Source organism: Salmo salar, chromosome 29 (assembly GCF_965601325.2).
Source record: "Salmo salar chromosome 29, fSalSal1, whole genome shotgun sequence".
NCBI lineage: Eukaryota > Metazoa > Chordata > Actinopteri > Salmoniformes > Salmonidae > Salmo > Salmo salar.
In genome coordinates this window covers 22,166,004-22,186,691 of record NC_138319.1, presented here as the reverse complement: position 1 = coordinate 22,186,691, position 20,688 = coordinate 22,166,004, and the positions used below count along the sequence as shown (strand labels likewise).

Below are 20,688 nucleotides of genomic sequence, written 5' to 3'. Positions count from 1 at the left end.
ATTAGATACGGCCATCATCACAAGGATACGGCATCACACACCAGGCCAGTAAAAACAGAAACAAAGAGCTAGCTACTGTAGAACCAAAGGACACATATGTGGATCCATATTTGTACAGGCATACAGCTGTAACTACTGTACATCACATTGCTATTCTATCAAAGAAAAACAGATATGTCAATCATATGAAAGCAACCACAAAATTCATTAGACAATGTGTAAAATGAATATCCAAGTTTCTTGTGAAAATGCTCGTGGAAAAAACACTATGAAAAAGGTGCTGTCTAACAGCACAGACAATGAGACACAGGTGAATACAGCTTGCAAAAAAACTAAACATACATACTGTAATTGTTTATTTATTCATTTAATATTACATAGTGAATAAGTAACGGTGCTGAAAATAACCTTGGCAGTGATTTAGGTCTTAATAACATGAACAACCATCACTACAAGCCAAATCTCTAGCTACCATACAAACCTGCTCCATCTACAGTATTGTCATTACGTCATTGAAAACACTTCTACATTTTCCACCATCTTCCTATTTTCCTTTGTCTGTATGAGGATCCATATTTAAAAAAAGTTGTTTAAAAAAAAGAAGGTTAAATATGGTTAAAAACTTCAGTGAGTGTATAAACCGTAAGAAATAAGCGATAACTCATACAACACTGTTTCATTGAGTTTCAGTAGCTTTAACGCAATGTAAGTGTGTGGATCATAATTAAAGGGACATTTGACTCACAAATAAATGAATACCTAGAACGTTACTGTAGATATATGCATTGGATGAGGTCCAATTTGGAATATGACTGATCTATTCCTTTAATTTCCTATAATACATTTCTATCATGGTCTGGTACCACGTATGGCAAAGACTGTCAAACAATCTAGGTAATAACTACTGTAAATGTAGTCAAAAATGTATAACTGTCCCTGTGTGTATATTATTACATATACACACGTTAAACTGTAACAAGATTTTGCATATTGAAGGAGGAAAATTGTGTTTCTAGCTAAATCTCGTGAAAGAAAGAGTAGGCTTGCGGAGTACACAACAGGACAGTGTGCTGCAGGATTTCATAATTTGAGGTAAAAGGCGGAGGAGAATCCACTAGAGATGGAGGTTGACTTTCACTTTTGCACACCTGGGTCACTGTCGTCCCGCTCGTAGCTGATTGGCTGCAGTTGCTGGACGATGTAATTGGCCATCTCGTGGGTTCCCGCAGCGACCACTCTTCGGGACATGAGGTCAAGAGGACCCCCTGGAAAAGAAAAACACATACATATGTTATGTAACAAACACACTCATATAACCACATATTAAAATAAACTATAAATAAACTATTAAAAAAATAAAACTATAGATAAATACATTAATCAGTCCTAACCCTCAGCACCAAAAGCCTCCCCACTAATAAATAAAAAAAATAAATTAACTATTTCAATCACATTTCTATTCAGGCACCATGGCGACCCACTACAAGACTGTTGGAACTGGTTGAAAGGTTGAATGGAGTCTCTTCCAACATTACAGGGAAGGAACTGATAGCTTGGCTTCGCCTGGCCTCAGAGGGCCCTTGTTCTCTCTGGGCTGCCAGAGACTGAACTGCAGCACACCCAGCAGCTGACCACATGATCCTGACCTCACGCCCAGACCAGTCCCTCACACTCTCAACAGTGGTCCTTTTGTGCAACACCCCGGGCCTGGAGAAGAAGAGATGAACGAGGCGGGCAGCCAGTCACTTCTTCAGCCGGATATCAAGCTCAGCCTCACAAAGGCTTAAGAAGTCCATTCACTCATACAGTATCACTCAAGGGATAGCAGCCATCGTGTGAAATACAATACATTTTGGATTCTCTTTTTTAAAGTCAGTGTGTCCATCACAATAATGACAGTCTATAAGAACTGCTTTAATCATACTCTAGGGACTTTCCCATAATAACAGCATGCATTCTTTGCATTCTGTGGGGCCTCAATAGTTATTTTCTCAAGTGAAAGCTCTAGTTAATTTATCCATCTCCTCCAGGAGAACCGTACAGCTGAGAGCTCAGTTTGAGACCAGATAACAGAGGACAGACAGGACAAATGATTTAAACAAACATTGACTGCTTGTGAAACCGGTCCCTATCACCCATCGACCATCATTGACGAGCAGTAACATATTCTATTCTAGAACCCCCACCTGAGGTGTCTATGACGACCCCCCCGGCCTCTCGGATGATGACAGCTGCGGCGGCGATGTCCCAGCAGTGCAGGCCGTACTGATAGTAGGCCTCAGCCGCCCCCGTGGCTATCAGACACAGAGCCAGGGTGGAGCTGCCGATGATCCTCACCCTGGAACACAAGGAGTAGCCTAGGGCCGTGTGTATCAAGCGTCTCAGAATAAGAGTGCTGATCTAGGGTCAGGTCCCCCCTGTCCATGTAATCTTATTCATTGTTATCCAAAAGGCAAAACTGATCCTAAACCAGCACTCCTACTCTGAGACATTTTAAATGTACGGCCCCTGGTCCCAGATCTGTTTGTGACAATGGCCATAGGGGTTGGCGAGAAAGATCAAACAGATCTGGTACCAGGCTATTCAAGGAAAGTCTAGGGCCAAAATACATCACTGTATTGACATTTGTAGCACGCCACATAGACCCTGATGTGAGGCCCATTAGACCAGGCTCATGTTCATTAGGGAACACAACGGAAAATGAGTGTCCAGGTAATCCCTCCCTGTTTCAGTCTGTTTTCTTCCGTTTGGTGCCTAATGAAGATGACCCAGAATGACCACTGAAAGTATTGGAGAACAAACGGTCAGTTCGTACCCATGAGTTGGAGCACTCAGTAACTTCATGATGTTCCCTGAGAAAATGTTCAGTGTTGCTGGGTCCCGCTTGGCTCCGATCTCGGTCAAAATGAGCGCCTTGGAGACATCTAACAGTCGTTGGGAATAGAAAAACAGCTTTAGATTAGGATAATGGATACAGTACAGGTGTGGGAACTTAATTTGATCACTCTTTTGTTGTTGAGAATTTTCCTGCACCGCAGGAGACAGATCTTTGTGATTTACATAAATTCACTGAAAACCAACAGTTATATTAACAGTATTGCACATTTCATGTAGTCTAATTTTGGCTAAGTAAATAGCCTAACCACATATGTTTGAATCCTATTGCTGCAGGATTCTTTTGCTGTGACAATATAGGTCAAATGAAGATTCTATATCTGTACATTTTGGTAAACCAATATTTTTTTTTTAACATAAATTAATCAATCAAGCTTTTGATAATTCTATATGGTACAATGTTTGAGTTGCTTCCCTTGGTAGTTTAACACATTACAATCCCCTCCGAAAATGTGGGTGTGTCACACAAGAAAACAAGGAGAAGTTGACTTACCTTTTTCCTTTGATACTTGGATCCTTACACCATTGCAAAATGCCCCATGGCCTTTTCTAGCTGTGTATAATGTCCCATCGAAGCAATGGTAGATCACTCCAAACTCAAGCTACATTTGAAAACAAATGAATAATTATAATAATGAGAACATTTTCAACTTGATCAATTCTGTTTACCCACATTCCTCATGCTTACCTCTTTCTTTACAGCGAAACCAATGCTAACTGCAACCATGGGGAAACTGGGAAAATCAAGTACATCATCAGTAAATCATCTTTGGTGATAGTATTCTATCGACGACAGAGCATTCATCTTTTATTTTTATTAACAGCTATGTTCTCTTGATTTCAACATGTACAGTTCCAAATCACTAATCTGAGGAAATGGCTGTCGTGTATATTTTTGTGTAGGAATCTGTATTGTACCTGTGAACAAAGTTGCAGGTCCCATCGATAGGGTCTATGATCCAGGAAGGGCTGTCTGTGAGGAAGCATTTCTCCCCAGCTGCAGACGACTCCTCTCCAATGAACCTGTCAGGTCACAATTTACAGTGAGTGAGTACCTTGATTCGCGTAACAATAACGTCTTTGCTTACCCCATGGCTGTAAGGAAGCACCATTCACTACCACTCAGCAGTGTCAGAATGAGATGCATAAATTCACTGGTGTGTTAAAATGCTTCAATTCACAAAGCAAAGTTAGCTATTAGCTCACTAACCCTTACAAGGAGATTATTTTTTGATGATTCAGTTTACCATCACTCGCTTGTGAAGAGAGAAGCCAACGCTTACTATTTTTGACCCATTCCAATGTAATTTCCTAGACAATTCCCCTGGACCCTATTTCTTCAGAATCCACAGATCTGAATGGACTGGAAAGGATGTTGTCAATACAAGGATGGCTACATGGCTGTGGCTCCACCTAGCCCTCCAATACTGCTAACACTTATTCAGTAAACACAGAGATCTTTCAGATCAGGAAACGCAGAGGGACTAGGTTAAGGGGCTAGCTAGGGGCCAGAATGGAACCACCCCTGTGTTGGGAAGATACCATTGGCATACATGTTTGAATACACAATTGGAAGATGGGGGGTGGGGGGGCAAGAGGCGTCACTATAGACACCCTGGGTCGAATCCAGGCTGTATCACAACCGGCCGTGATTGAGTGTCCCATACGGCGGTGCACAATTGGCCCAGCGTCGTCTGGGTTTGGCCGGTGTAGCCCGTCATTGTAAATAAGAATTTGTTCTTAACGGACTTGCCTAGTTAAATAAAGGTTAAATATTTTTGGGGGGGAAGATACCATTGCGTACCTGTGTGAGGGGAACTTGTCCCTAAGAGTGGAGATGATGAGCTCTTCCACCTGCTGGTCTGCCTCTGTCACCAGGTCAGTTGGAGTGCTCTTCGTGCTCACACTCTTCTCATGTTTCACTGCTTCCTGCACTACCTGGAGGGAGCGGGAACAAGTAACATAGAACACACACCACCAACATTCAAGACTGGGAATCAGGACTGTCTGTGACATACAGTACATGGGCTTTCCAAGTCATTTTTGAGGGTATTCCCAGTTTATACAGTATCAATATATTAATGAATAGGCCTATTTTGAAGATTGTAATCTATGCAACAAGCTTTACTGGTCCCACTTTTTTTAAACAGGTATCAAATAGGTAACAATGTGTACCTACACTGTAATTACATTGTATCTGTACCTATAACTGCAGTACCACAAAAACGTGGTCTTAGAGTCACTTCACATAAAGTGAGCCCGGTTATCTTGTCCACTGTTACAATGTCTGCTTTGGTCTGCCTGGTTAAACAGGATAGGAAGATCGGAGTGTCAACACGGTGAGGCATAGCAGGTCATGAACATGCGCTGTCTAAAGTATAGCCCAAACGGACGTAAATGGAATAATACTGCCATCTGCCGGCCAATTGGGCAATCTAAAGTAAAGTGCAATGGGTAAACTTACTGCACTGTATTGAAATGATTAAACACTTGTTGAAATACAGTGTTAACATGTAGGTCAACAAAAATAAATATATATATAGTAGGTCTGTGGGGCAAAATAACCCCTGCAGGTCCTCAATACAAAATAAAAACAAGAATTTGTTCTTATCTGACTTGCCTAGTTAAATAAAGGTAAAATAAAAAAATGTAAATTACATTGTAGCCTTCGAAATGTAGCCAGGTTAAAAACATTTTAGCCAGGTTCAAAACCTTGTGGCCAGGTTTGCAAAAATATAAGATGTCGTTACCTACATTAAAAAAACGTTACAAAGAGCAACATAGAGACATCATGGAACTGATGGATTACGGCGCCCTTGATTTACCTTGCCAGCTCTACATGCAACTTCTACAGCAACATCCATGCACTCCCCCCAGCACTTGTCGCTTTCCGAAGTTGCCATTTTATAATGAGGAGCCGATGCTATTGTTTTGCCGTTTACATCACCTTATTCTAGACATCCAACAGCCAGCAAATTATAACCTATTATGTGGCTTGCGTGCGGTGTAGGCTACGGTCTCTGGTATGGTCCCGAAATGGCCGTTGTCCTCTGTCGACTTACTCGGTGCTGCAGACGGGTGCTCTCGCCTCCACCGTCCTGCTATTGGGTGGATTTGTGCGGCCTATATGTCCGACCTTCGATACAACAACATTTGTAAATAATGTACGATTCTACGTCGGATGCGAAGGACCTTGATAGGCGCAAAACAAATCTCTAAAATAGTCCCGTCAACGCCGATGAGACGTTACCAGTCTGTGTGGAACTAAATAAAAGCAACTCCATGTTATTGACAGCCATTGTCAACCTGTAGCCTATAAATAAATCCAAGAAATAACATTTGGCGAGGAAAACGCTTGATTAAACAATATTGTATTTTACATATTTAACTCAAGTTAGCTCAGCACGTAGAATGAAATATATTGCAGGTAACAACGATTTATCCAGAAGAGGATGCAAGACGCATTCTTTTCCAGTAATAACGAAAGATGCCGCAGTGAGAAAGGTAAGCGGAACTACCACTGCACCACGTGATCATGTCTGGCATGCTGTCGCCGCGGTCACCAATGGCTGTCACTTGAAACACCCTTTTGCTAGAGGGATAGCCTACAATTGTATCCACGACCAAGAATGTACCGTAGCCTAGTAGGCTGCATTACATTTGTGCTTGAAGATCAAAGTGAGGTCTCTCAATGCATCGAAAATATTTAGTCTATCTACAGTGCATTCGGAAAGTATTCAGACCCCTTGACTTTTATTACATTACAGCCTTATTTTAAAATGGATCAATCTACACACAATACCCCATAATGACAAAGCAAAAACAGCTTTTTACGGAAATATACTATTTACATAAGTATTCAGACCCTTTACTCAGTACTTTGTTGAAGCACCTTACGCAGTACAGCCTCGAGTCTTCTTGGGTATGATGTTACAAGCGTGGCACGCCTGTATTTGTGGAGTTTTTCCCATTATTCTCTGCCGATCCTCTCAAGCTCTGTCAGGTTGGATGGGGAGTGTCACTGCACAGCTATTTTCAGGTCTCTCCAGAAATGTTAGATCGGGTTCAAGTCCAGGCTCTGGCTGGGCCACTCAAGGACATTCAGAGACTTGTCCTGAACCCCTCCTGCATTGTCTTGGCAGTGTGCTTAAAGTCGTTGTCCTGTTGGAAGGTGAACCTTCACCCCAGTCTGAGGTCCTGAGCGCTCTGGAGCAGGTTTTCATCAAGGATCTTGCTGTATTTTGCTCCGTTCATCTTTCCCTCGATCTTGATTAGTCTCCCAGTCCCTGCCACTGAAAAACATCCCCAAAGCATGATTCTGCCACCAACATGCCCCATATAGACAAAGCAAATACAGGATATTTTTTAAAATGTATGCAAATTTATTACAAATAAAACCCCAAAATATCTTATTTAATAAGTATTCAGACCCTTTGCTATGAGACTTGAAATTATGCTCAGATGCATCCTGTTTCCATTGATCATCCTTGAGATGTTTCCACAACTTGATTGGAGTCCACCGGTGGTAAATTCAATTGAATGGACAAGATTTGGAAAGGCACACACCTGTCTATATAAGGTCCTACAGTTGACAGTGCATGTCAGAGCAAAAACGAAGCCATGAGGTCAAAGGAATTGTCCGTAGAGCTCCGTGACAGGATTGTGTCGAGGCAACGATCTGGGGAAGGGTACCAAAACGTTTATGCAGCACATTACATTTCAGTCATTTAGCAGACACTCTTATCCAGAGCGACTTACAGTAGTGAATGCAGACTTTCATAATTTTTTTTATCCGTACTGGTCCCCCGTGGGAATCGAACCCACAACCCTGGCGTTGCAAACACCATGCTCTACCAACTGAGCCACACGGGACCACATGACAGCCTTTTACTGAGGAGTGGCTTCCATCTGGCCATTCTACCATAATTGGTGGAGTGCTGCAGAGATGGTTGTCCTTCTGGAAGTTTATCCCATCTCCACAGAGGAACTCTGCAGCTCTATCAAGAGTGACCATCAGGTTCTTCGTCACCTCCCTGATCAAGGCCCATCTCCCCCGATTGCTTAGTTTGGCGGGCGGCCAGCTCTAGGAAGAGTCTTGGTGGTTCCAAACTTCTTCCATTTAAGAATGATGGAGGCCACTGTGTTTTGGGGACCTTCAAAGCTGAAGAAATGTTTTGGTACCCTTCCCCAGATCGACACCACAACACTACATAAAGAGAGACCTAAGACAACATAGCATGGCAGCAACACATAACAACACAGCATGGAAGCAACACCACATGACAACGATATGGTAACAACAAAACATGGCAGCAGCACATGGTAGCAATACAAAACATGGTACAAACATTATTGGGCACAGACAGCAGCACAAAGGCAAGAAGGTAGAGACAACAACACATCATGGAAGCAGTCACAACTGTCAGTAAGAGTGTCCATGATTGAGTTTTTGAATGAAGAGATGGAAATAAAACTGTAACTATTCCCCAGGTCCTTGCTGTAAATGAATGTGTTCTCAGTCAACTTACCTGGTAAAATATGGGTTAAATATTAAAAATTAAGTATAAAACAGTCTTTTTCATTTCCAAAATGAAATGACATGAAATCACATAAAAATAATATTAGGCCTATTAATATCTCACATCTTGGATTTCCAAAACCTTAAAGAGAATTCTTGCTAATCATGTCACTATGTGTGTCCGAAGTGTATAAGGTAGTTTGTGTCTTTCAAGGATTAGTGTGCATTAGTATGCATTGAAATACAATGTAATTTGCACATCAGTGAAATAAAAGATAGAAAGACTTCAGTGGTGGCTAAAACAAGACAGGTCACTTTGGGTCTTTAGGTCACTTTAGGTCTCTTTCAGTAAGCTATATATCATCAGGAGGATAGATGATAGAATTTAGATGTGTGGATGGTTGAGAAATACAAACCTAATAATGTGGAAATCAAAACGATGTAGCTAGTCACAAATCATGGGAAATGCACGTGACAAAGCAGGGGCGGAAATCCCGGGGGGGACGGGGGGGACACGACCCCCCCATCCTGGGAAAAATATGATTTGTCCCCCCCAATATATCACTGAAACATAACTATGTAATTTAAATAATATTAATAATACGCAATGAAAGCAATTGTGCTGATTATAGACACTTAATAGCGCGTTTTTAAGTTTCAAAAGATTGCAACCCCCCCCCCACCCTTTGCCTCACAATGTTTGATCCACTGCCAGTTCCTTAGTTGGCAAGGTAACAGAGGGGTCGTATATACTGTCTGAAAGGCACTCAATGAACGTAACTGACGTGAGGTTAATCCAGTCAATCGCGCCATAGCAATGTTTTGTTTTATGTTGGCAGGGTTCATACAGACACTAGCTGAATGCAGAGCTAGCGCAGAGCTAGCGTGCAAATATTAACTATTAAGCTAGCTAGTACCTATTCCATTTATGTGGCCTCGTCAAAGATGGAATCTTTGCTATCGTCAATTTATTCCAAGATCAGCATGCAGATGATGTAAATTGGTGCTTCAAAGTCCCTGTGATAAGGTTAGCGATAAACTGAAGTCCAAACTGAACAGAACTACACTCTCTTCTACCATTGTCTTAAATATATTTAATGGTCTCGTTACAAAAGCTAAATTGTCGCAAGGGAACTTTTATTTATTTATTTTATTTCACCTTTATTTAACCCGGGAAGCAAAGATTATAGCAAACACCACTGAAATGGAATTGGTGCTCGCCAGCTTTGCAAATTCAGCTATTGTTGGAAGCCAGCCAATATGAAACAAACTATTAAAATTACAAAAGGTTGCAGCATATGTTGTGTAAATGGTGAACTCATACAGCTGTCAACTCTTGTCATTTTAATCCGTTTCACATTTGCTAGCTACCTTTTAGATCGAAGCCCAAATAGAATGATAAAAGATAAGATGATAGAAGCCCATCTCCTACTGTAAATAACCTACACACTGTGTAGGCCAGCCAGCCAGCCAGCCAGGTAGAAAAATGGCCGAAAAATAAAAGACGGATATCAGAGTATTTTTCAGTACACCAAAACGCAAAGTAAGAACCCTAGTAGCCTAATATCCCAAAGACTAGTTGATAAAATGTTCATAAGAAAGAAATGAAATTCTAATGGAAATGTTTCACAACGATGTCATTAGGCAGAGCAGGCAACAGATGGCACACAGACAGCAGAGTTGGGGACAGATATGCAGGGACAGACTGGCAGAGACAGGGAGTCTCAGGTAAGTTTGTTGAGTCTTTGTTTGGCAACATTATGAAAGGTTCTAAAAATGTTTGACTTGTAAAATAGGAACATAATTGGAAAATGCCATGGATACCCCCACTCTCAACTTAAACTGGTGACTGAACTAAGATTTGTTAAAGGCAATGGTATTGCTGTTGTGATTAGTTGTGTAGTTTTGGGTACCGGTAGTTAGGAGTACGGCAAACACCTTATTTCTTTGGTTCCTCAATATACATTTACCATATTACAATGTAGGCTATGTGTTACAGCACTACTTTTGGTGCCCCCCTCAGGAATTGCTCTTGAGAAAATTTCATGTAATTGTCCCCTCCAAAGTTGATATCAGATTTTCGCCCCTGTGACAAAGTAACGTACCAGTCAGGCTTGCACAATTAGGAATCAGATCGATCTCTGAGGAATGTTGCTCGTCCTGCCTTTTTTAGAAGTCAAAACAACTCTCTCTCCCTCTTTCTCTCTCTCACACACACAGGCTACAGTCTATTTTTTTGTTGTTGACCAGGCTAAACAGTCTATCTCACTCATGCTTTGAATACTTTGTAGCCACATTAAGCCCGCAATTACAGTCAAATGTACTTTATTTCCTAACGCAACAACTATTCAGCGGCCGCATTCTCTCGACTAGGGTGCGCACATCGCACGCGAGTCAAATTTGGGAGATTGCTGTCGCATGGCAATCCTAAACGGACCAAAAAAACTAACACCGACGAATATGCGTATTTCTTTGCCAGGGATACGGTTATCTAGGGCACGTATTTTTCATGATTTAGCAGGATTTAGTTCGCCTCGTCCCTGTGTGGAACAGATTCACATTTCGTTCTCAGACATGCACGGACATTTCACTCTGTTCTTATCTGTCATTTGCGTGTTTATCTTATGTGAATATTTGATATATCACCCTGCAATTTTGCATTGTTCGTGGTCGGAGTTAACTGGGAACAGCGGCAAAGGACTCCCCAACCGCCCCAGCTTCGCGCTTTGTTTCTTTCGCATACCCACCTGCTAAGGTAGGCTGTGCACTCCTGTTCCAATTTCATGGTTTGTGCGTTTATTACTTAGTTATCATACTGATAAGTGATAAAGAATAAAGTTTACATAACCCTCATATTATTTGTGTGTTTTACATTAATCTAGGACTGTCATTTGTTGAATGTTTTAACGAAAGTGCATTACAAACGTCTCATTGGTCAAAGCTCTAACGTTCATCTCAGATCACGTGACAAGAAAAGAAACTCTGAAATAATAAACAGACACAGACTGCACAAGTCAAGTCCTTGAAAACAAAAAGCATAAATCATACATTTTGTGCATAGCTGATTGAGTCAGGACTATTGGAATTTGCATATCGTGGGAAAACATATTTTTGATCCTGTGTGCACTGAACACTTTGGGTTGGATAGTGGGCAGTGTTTTTAGGACAGGAATATAATTAATCGTCTTAATATCAGATTGTATGAATTCACTATGACATGCAACTTCACCAGCTAGGGCAACCAGATGCCCCGCTGTGACTCCAATGTCTCATGTTCACATGGTCCACAAAATAACTTATAGTGGTCAGCCTCAATAGTTTTCTTCATTGAGACAGGATACTACCAGGACATTGTTTCATGCATTATACAGCATGATGGACAAGAATACTTTAAGTCGGTGCTTGTCTCTTGGTAGTACTGGGCAGTCATTGCCTAAAGATCATTATTAGGACCAGGGGATATTCCTTATGTGGCCTGACCAAGGACAACTCTGGGTTGTTATTGTAGGCTATGACTATAATCGGGTCCCAGAGTTTCTCCTACTTGTCCTTCTTAGTGGTCTTTCCACATGGTCAATAAAACTCCCTGCCCTAATCATAATGTACTGTACATTGCTTCCTGATAGAGCATGGCAGAAGGAGAGGGCTTTCCGGACAGCCCTGGGGCTCCTACAGCCAGAGGTGGTCTTCATTTTGGGAGACATCGTTGACTGAGGGGAAAAGGAGCTCCTCAAAGGTTTGTTGATAGCCACTGCCGGTTATTAGACCACACACAGCACCAACAGCTGGACTACTCAGGATAGTATGTGATCATGTCTTTTAGCACATAAGGGGATCTGTGTGTATGTGTGTGGTCTAATTACCAACAGTGTCCATCATTTATTCTAATTCCTAATTATATTGTATTATCTCCCACTTATGACATAATGGTATGATTTAACCACAATCCAACTGATTGAGGAAGTAAATAACAGTAGTGGCCCAAATGGTTTGTGTTGGGAGGAGATGGAGACATCCTACTGTGTATAGTGCTGAGAGGGGTTCAGGCAGATGTTGATACCCCAGCTCAAACTTCTCTGTAACACTTTACTTGACACTGAGTGTCATAACACGTTATGACAGTCAGAACCATGTCATCATATGTCATAACAGCTAACATAACTTTTCATAACCTGTCATAGTTGGGGGCGGCAGGTAGCCCAGTGGTTAGAGTGTTGGACTAGTAACCGCAAGGCTCCAAGATCAAATCCCCGAGCTGACGAGGTAAAAATCTGTCGTTCTGCCTCTGAACAAGGCAGTTAACCCACTGTTCCTAGGCCGTAATTGAAAATAGGAATTTGTTCTTAACTGACTTGCCTAGTTAAATAAAGGTAAAAATATATAATAATAATAATAATAACATGATCATAACACAGTCATGACCCATATATTTCCACCTGTTGTGACATATATTGCGTTATTTTATGGCTGGTTAAGTGGTTAAGTGTCTACATATTTCAAATAACATGTAGAAAATACACTTTATGTCATGAAGCATTATGACCATTCTGTGTCATTTTACTTGGACTAAGACAATACACTTTATGACACTGTTAAGAAGCATTATGACCATCATAATTATATAAGCCGCATTGGCCTGACACATACAGTTGAAGTCAGAAGTTTACATACACTTAGGTTGGAGTCATTAAAACTTGTTTTTCAACAACTCCACAAATTTCTTGTTAACAAACTATAGTTTTGGCAAGTCGGTTAGGCCATCTACTTTGTGCATGACACAAGTCATTTTTCCAACAATTGTTTACAGACAAATTATTTCACTTATAATTCCCTGTATCACAATTCCAGTGGGTCAGAAGTTTACATACACTAAGTTGACTGTGCCATTAAACGGCTTGGGAAATTCCAGAAAATGATGTCATGGCTTTAGAAGCTTCTGATAGGCTAATTGACATCATTTCAGTCAATTGGAGGTGTACCTGTGGATGTATTTCATGGCCTACCTTCAAACTTAGTGCCTGTTTGCTTGACATCATGGGAAAATACAAAGAAATCAGCCAAGACCTCAGAAAAAAAATTGTAGACCTCCACAAGTCTGGTTCATCCTTGGGAGCAATTTCCAAATGCCTGAAGGTACCACGTTCATCTGTACAAACAATAGTACGCAAGTATAAACACCATGGGACCACGCAGCCATCATACCGCGCAGGAAGGAGACGCATTCTGTCTCCTAGAGATGAACGTACTTTGGTGTGAAAAGAGCAAATCAATTCCAGAACAACAGCAAAGGACTTTGTGAAGATAGTGGAGGAAACAGGTACAAAAGTATCTATAGCCACAGTAAAATGAGTCCTATATTGACATAACCTGAAAGGCCGCTCAGCAAGGAAGAAGCCACTGCTCCAAAACCGCCATATAAAAGCAAGACTGCGGTTTGCAAATGCACATGGGGACAAAGATTGTACTTTTTGGAGAAATATCCTATGGTCTGATGAAACAAAAATAGAACTGTTTGGACATAATGACCATCGTTATGTTTGGAGGAAAAAGGGGGAGGCTTGCAAGCCGAAGAACACCATCCCAACCGTGAAGCACGGGGGTGGTAGCATCATGTTGTGGGGGTGTTTTGATGCAGAAGGGACATGTGCACTTCACAAAATAGATGGCATCAGGAGGTGGGAAAATTATGTGGATATATTGAAGCAGCATCTCAAGACATCAGTCAGGAAGTTAAAGCTTGGTCGCAAATGGGTCTTCCAAATGGACAATGACCCCAAGCATACTTCCAAAGATGTGGTAAAATGGCTTAAGGACAACAAAGTCAAGGTTTTGGAGTGGCCATCACAACACCCTGACCTCAATCCCATAGAACATTTGTGAGCAGAACTGAAAAAGCGTGTACGAGCAAGGAGGCCTACAAACCTGTATCAGTTACACCAGCTCTGTCAGCAGGAATGGGCCAAAACTCACCCAACTTATTGTGGGAAGCTTGTGGAAGGCTACCTGACACGTTTGACCCAAATTAAACAGTTTTAAAAGGCAATGCTACCAAATACTAATTGAGTGTATGTCAACTTCTGACTCACTGGGAATGTGATGAAAGAAATAAAAGCTGAAATAAATCATTCTCTGTACTATTATTCTGACATTTCACATTCTTAAAATAAAGTGGTGATCCTGACTGACCTAAGACAGGGAAGTTTTACTAGGACTAAATGTCAGGAATTGTGAAAAACTGAGTTTAAATGTATTTGGCTAATGTGTATGTAAACTTCCGACTTCAACTGTACATGCCCTTATGTCAGTCATCAGTCAAAAAGAGGGTGTCTTGTCCTGCTCCTGAAATCTGCTCCTGCATTCATCAGCAACAGATCATTGGGTGGGTCTGATATTGAGGTGTACGCAATTACAATGATCATTTTTTGTGGTCAGTTAAAAACATATACAGTACCAGTAAAAGGTTTGGACACACCTACTACTTCCAGGGTTTTTCTTTATTTTTTACTATTTTCTACATTGTAGAATAATAGTGAAGACATCAAAACTATCAAATAACACCTATGTAATCATGTTGTAACCAAAAAAGTGTTAAACAAATCAAAATATATTTTATATTTGAGATTCTTCAAAGTAGCCACCCTTTGCCTTGATGACAGCTTTGCACACTCTTGGCATTCTCTCAACCTGCTTCATGAGGTAGTCACCTGGAATGCATTTCAATTAACTGGTGTGCAATGATAAATGTACGTTTGTGGAATTTTTTTCCAGAATGCTTTTCAGCCAACCAATTGTGTTGTGACAAGGTAGGCGAGGTATACAGAAGACAGCCCTATTTGGTAAAAGACCAAGTCCATATCATGGCAAGAACAGCTCAAATAAGCAAAGAGAAACGACAGTACATCATTACTCTAAGACAAGAACTTTGAAAGTTTCTTCAAGTGCAGTTGCAAAAACAATCAAGCGCTATGATGAAACTGGCTCTCATGAGGACCGTCACATGAATGGAAGACCCAGAGTTACCTCTGCTGCAGAGAATAAGTTCATTTGAGTTACCATTCTCAGAAATTGCAGCCCAAATAAATGTTTCACAGAGTTCAAGTAACAGACACATCTCAACATCAACTGTTCAGAGGAGACTGCGTGAATCACGCCTTCATGGTCAAATTGCTGCAAAGAAACCACTACTAAAGGACACCAATAATAATAAGAGACTTGCTTGGGCCAAGAAACACGAGCAATTGACATTAGACCAGTGGAAATCTGTCCTTTGTTGGGATTTTTTGGTTCCAACTGCCGTGTCTTTGTGAGACGCAGAGTAGGTGAATGGATGATCTCCGCATGTGTGGTTCCCACCATGAAGCATGGAGGAGGAGGTGTGATGGTGTGGGGGTGCTTTGCTGGTGACACTGTCTGTGATCTATTTAGAATTCAAGGCACCCTTAACCAGCATGGCTACCACAGCATTCTGCAGCAATACACCATCCCATCTGGTTTGCACTTAGTGGGACTATCATTTGTTTTTCAACAGGACAATGACCCAACACACCTCCAGGCTGTGTAAGGGCTCTTTGACCAAGAAGGATAGTGATGGAGTGCTGCATCAGATGACCTGGCCTCCACAATTACCCATCCTCAACCCAATTGAGATGGTTTGAGATAAGTTGGACCGCTGAGTGAAGGAAAAGCAGCCAACAAGTGCTATGCATATGTGGGAACTCCTTCAAGACTGTTGGAAAAGCATTCCAGGTGAAGCTAATTGAGAGAATGAAAAGTGTGCAAAGCTGTCATCAAGGCAAATGGTGGCTACTTTGAAGAATCTAAAATCTGAAAAATATTTTGATTTGTTTAACACTTTTTTGGTTACTACATGATTCCATATGTTTTATTTCAGAGTGTTGATGTCTTCACTATTATTCTATAATGTAGAAAATAGTAAAAAAAAAAAAAAAATTGAATTAGTAGGCGTGTCCAAACATTTGACTAGTACTGTATATATATAACATAAACATACTGTTGACAAGTGGTGTATTGGAATGGTGTAATGGAATGTTTTGCCTTGTGTGGTAGGTTTTGTAGGTTGACACTCTCATGTAGGTGTCATAACCAGCCATAAATCAAATCCAATTATATTGGTCGCAAACACATATTTATCAGATGTTATTGCAGGTGTAGCGGGTGTAGTCAAATAACGCAATATGCATTGTCACAACAGGTATAAATATATGTGTCATGACAGTGTAATGACCATATTATAATGGGTTATGACAAGTTATGCCAGCTGTTATGACATATTATTAACGTGTTATGACGCTGGGTGTCAAGTAAAGTATTACCAACTTCTCCTCTGTGACAATCTGAATATGAACCTTGTGCTCTTCAGGACTGGGAGGCTGATCTTCCAACACCCCAGTGATATGGAGCTAATAGCCATCATTGAGAACCACAACATCGACTTCCATCATGGGTATGTTAAGTTCAGAAGTCTCACTGTTAAATAGAAGCTACCAAGTGATGCTCACTTGGTAGCCCTGGTAACATTCTTTCTCTTTGAACAGGATGAACTGGCACAAACTTGAACGCTTCGAGAGGGTGTTCAACGTCACCTCTGCCCGGATTGTAACCACAAAAGGAGTCAAGTAGGTCTAGTGTAAATAGCAACATCTAACAGTTTAACAATGTGTGGTTTGTGGTTAGTCACGTTAATGTGTTCCTTAGCTTCCATCATTGCACCGTCATTAATGTACATTTTGTATGCGTGTGTGTTTCCCAATTTAGCTTTGTGCTGGTGAACAGTACGTATGGCTATGCATGGAGACCGTTGCCCCATCTGCGAGCATGTGGAGAACGAGCTGTACAGCCTCTCTCAGGCTCTCAACTGCTCTGTGCAGGTGATCTTCATCACAATCATCATCCTCGTCAATGCCACACAGCACACAACAAACACTCACACACACAGAGCATTTGAGAGAAGCAGAGATTTGAGCATTGACTAAATAAAGCTGTTTCTCCCCCAGATGCAATCAAGTCCCAGAGCCTCCATATGGCTTTTACGTGTTACTCAGTGCCAAACAGATTTGTGGGTAAAAATATTTTGGGTTAATCCCAGACATTAGCCATAAATATCCCAAAAAATGTTGGCCCCAAATGTCTTATGAAACTTGGTCATTATTATATTGTCACAAAAGATAAAAGCTTTTCCCTACACATTGTCAACATACTGTTACTCCCATTGTCAATGTCAAAGTAGATTGTAATGATATTGTGGATATCACAGAGCCATCGGTCAAGCCGCATGAGAAGGTACTGTCAGGAGGATATGCGGAAGTTTCCCCGCCCATTGCCTATCATTTTACAGGTACGACTTGGTGTGCGCGTGCGTATCAAATCAATAAAATAGAATGTTATTCGTCACATGCTTCATGAAGAACAGGTGTGGACTAACAGGGAAATGCTTACGGGCCCTTCCCAACAATGCAGAGAGAGAGAAAATAGAGAAATAATAGAAAAGTAAAACATAACAATAATAAAAGTAATAATAGATACATAATGAGTAACGATAACTTGGCTATATACACGGGGTACCAGTACCGAATCTATGTGCAGGGGTACGAGGTAATTGAGGTAGATATGTACATACAACTAGGACTAAATGACAGATAATAAAAGGTAGCAGCAGCGTATGTGATGAGACAAAGAAGTTTGATGTCCTGGATGGCAGAGAGCTTGGCCCCACTGATATACTGGGCCGTACGCTCAGCCTTCTGTAGCGCCTTGTGGTCGGATGTCAAGTAGTTGCCACCAAACGGTGATGCTCTCAGCGGTGCAGCTGTTTAACTTTTTGAGGATCTGAGGGCCCATCCATGCCAAATCTTTTCAGCCTCCTGAGGGGGAAAAGGCGTTGTCGTGCTCTCTTCACAACTGTGTTGGTGTGTGTGGACCATGATATATCCTTAGTGATGTGGACACAGAGGAACTTGAAGTTCTCGACCCGCTCCACTACAGCCCCATCGATGTGGATGGGGGCATACTCAGCTGTCTGTTTCCTGTAGTCCACAATCAGCTCCTTTGTCTTGCTGACGTTGTTGTCCTGTCACAGAGTACAGAAGGAAACCCAGTGTGTGCTTGAGAGTATTTTAGCTTACATTTACAGTAAGTCATTTAGTAGACGCGCTTATACCTTATTTACATAAGTATTCAGACCCTTTACTTTGATAATCGAAATTGAGTTTAGGTGCACCCTGTTTCCATTGATCATCCTGGAGATGTTTCTACAACTTGATTGGAGTCCACCTTGGGTAAATTCAATTGATTGGACATGATTTGGAAAGGCACACACCTGTCTATATAAGGTCCCACAGTTGACAATGCATGGAGCATAATGGTGTGGGGAATGTTTTCCTGGCACACGTTAGGTCCCTTGATATCAACTGAGCAACGATTGAACGCCACAAGGTATCTGAACATTGTTGCTGACCAAACCCAATAGAGTATATTTGGGAGGAGATGGAATGGGCTGTTTGCAGCATGAATGTACCGCCGTCCAATCTGCAGCAACTGTGTGATGCCATTGAGTCAATATGAACCAACATCCCTGTGGAATGTTTCCGACACCTTGTAGAATCGATGCCCCGAATAATTCAGGCTGTTCTGGAGGCAAAGGGGGTCCAGGCCGGTATTAAATGGGTGTACCTAATACAGTGGCCACAGAGTGTATTTGACCACATCTGTATCATTAGCATTCATTAGCATAGTTCACTCACATAATGTACTAAGTGTGGCAGGTTGCCTAGCGGTTAGAGCGTTGGGCCAATAACTAAAAGGTCGCTGGTTCGAATACATGAGCCGACTAGGTGAAAATCTGTCGATGTGCCCTTGAGCAAGGCATTTAACGCTAATTTTCTCCAAAGGTGCATACTTGGTCCAAACACACCAAGACAGTCGTGAAGAGGGCACAACAAAACCTTTTCCCCCTCAGAACACTGAAAATATTTGGCATGGGTCCCCAGATCCTCAAAAAGTTCTACAGCTGCACAATCGAGAGCATCCTGACCAGTTGCATCACCGCCTGGTATGGCAACTGCTCTGCATCTGACCGTAAGCCGCTACAGAGGGTAGTGCGTACAGCCCAGTACATCACTGGGGCCAAGCTTCCTGCCATCCAGGACCTATATACTAGGCGGTGTCAGAGGAAAGCCCATAAAATTGTCAGAGACGCCAGTCACCCAAGTCATAGACTGTTTTCTCTGCTACCGCACGGCAAGCGGTACCGGAGCACCAAGTCTAGGACCAAAAGTCTCCTTAACAGCTTCTACACCCAAGCCATAAGACTGCTGAACAATTAATCAAATGGCCACCGGACTATTACATTGCCCCCCATGTGTTTTGTACACTGCTGCTATGCATAGTCACTTCACCCCTACCTACATGTACAAATTACCTTTAACCTGTGCCCTCGCACACTGACTCTGTACCGGTACCCCCTGTATATAGCCTCATTATTGTGTTACTTTTTATAATTTTTTTCTTTGGTTTATTTGGTAAATATTTTCTTAACTCTTCTTGAACTGCACTGTTGGTTAAGGGCTTGTAAGTAAGCATTTCACAGTAAGGTCTACACTTGTTGTATTCGGCGCATGTGACAAATAAAGTTTGATTTGACTACTATGGCCGACTCTTTAAACAACACGTTTCACTGCATCTATCTGGTGTATGTGACAATAAAACATCTATTTACTGTTTGTTGACCTTTTCTGTGGGCAGCACTACCCTATGTACTACCTGAACGATGTAGAGTGCACTGGGCAGGATGTCGCCTCTCCTGAAGAGCGCCACCAGGTGTTCCATGAGCATTATGACATGCTATACCAGGAAGCTTCTCAAAGGGTGAGTTTAAATACACAGAACTATCACTCACACATGGGATTCATCTCTATTGTCTGAAGTGGTCTCTGCTTGCTTTCATAACTCGTTTTTTTCCAGATCAGTGCAGATGAAGGAAAGGTCCCAACAGAGGAAGCCACTTCAGACTGAGATAAATCCCTAAGAATCATTCTGAAGGGTATCTTTTTGACTGAAAACAATAATAGGTCGTCACTTACAAGCTTGTGATTGGAGAAATATGATGGATTCTTTTGGTTCCACTCTGCAGTTACTTTGTTATTTTCCGCCCCGCCTTATCCTGAGTGGCCACACCCACAGTGCCTGTAAGGTGGTTCATGACAACAAGCACCCAGAGATCAGCGTTTCTTCCTTCAGCTGGAGAAACCGCAACAACC

The 20,688-nt window shown here is 41.6% G+C and overlaps 1 protein-coding gene and 1 pseudogene across 2 annotated transcripts; one reads left to right on the top strand and one right to left on the bottom strand.

The window, feature by feature from the left end:
- Nucleotides 1-341: 341 nt before the first annotated feature.
- On the bottom strand, nucleotides 342-6,426 carry impa2 (inositol monophosphatase 2). The gene is made up of 8 exons (XM_014181229.3): nucleotides 5,721-6,426; nucleotides 4,700-4,833; nucleotides 3,814-3,918; nucleotides 3,584-3,629; nucleotides 3,389-3,497; nucleotides 2,816-2,924; nucleotides 2,187-2,338; nucleotides 342-1,265 (listed from the first exon to the last, which is right to left on the bottom strand). The coding sequence occupies exons 1-8, from the start codon at nucleotides 5,796-5,798 to the stop codon at nucleotides 1,135-1,137; spliced, it is 864 nt and encodes a 287-aa protein (XP_014036704.1). The 5' UTR covers nucleotides 5,799-6,426; the 3' UTR covers nucleotides 342-1,134.
- Nucleotides 6,427-12,042: 5,616 nt separating this feature from the next.
- Nucleotides 12,043-17,762, top strand: LOC106590321 (metallophosphoesterase 1-like; annotated as a pseudogene). Its single transcript, XR_014383058.1, has 5 exons — nucleotides 12,043-12,094; nucleotides 12,137-12,149; nucleotides 16,794-16,877; nucleotides 16,969-17,049; nucleotides 17,189-17,762. The product of XR_014383058.1 is annotated as a metallophosphoesterase 1-like (transcript).
- The last annotated feature ends 2,926 nt before the right edge of the window (nucleotides 17,763-20,688 follow it).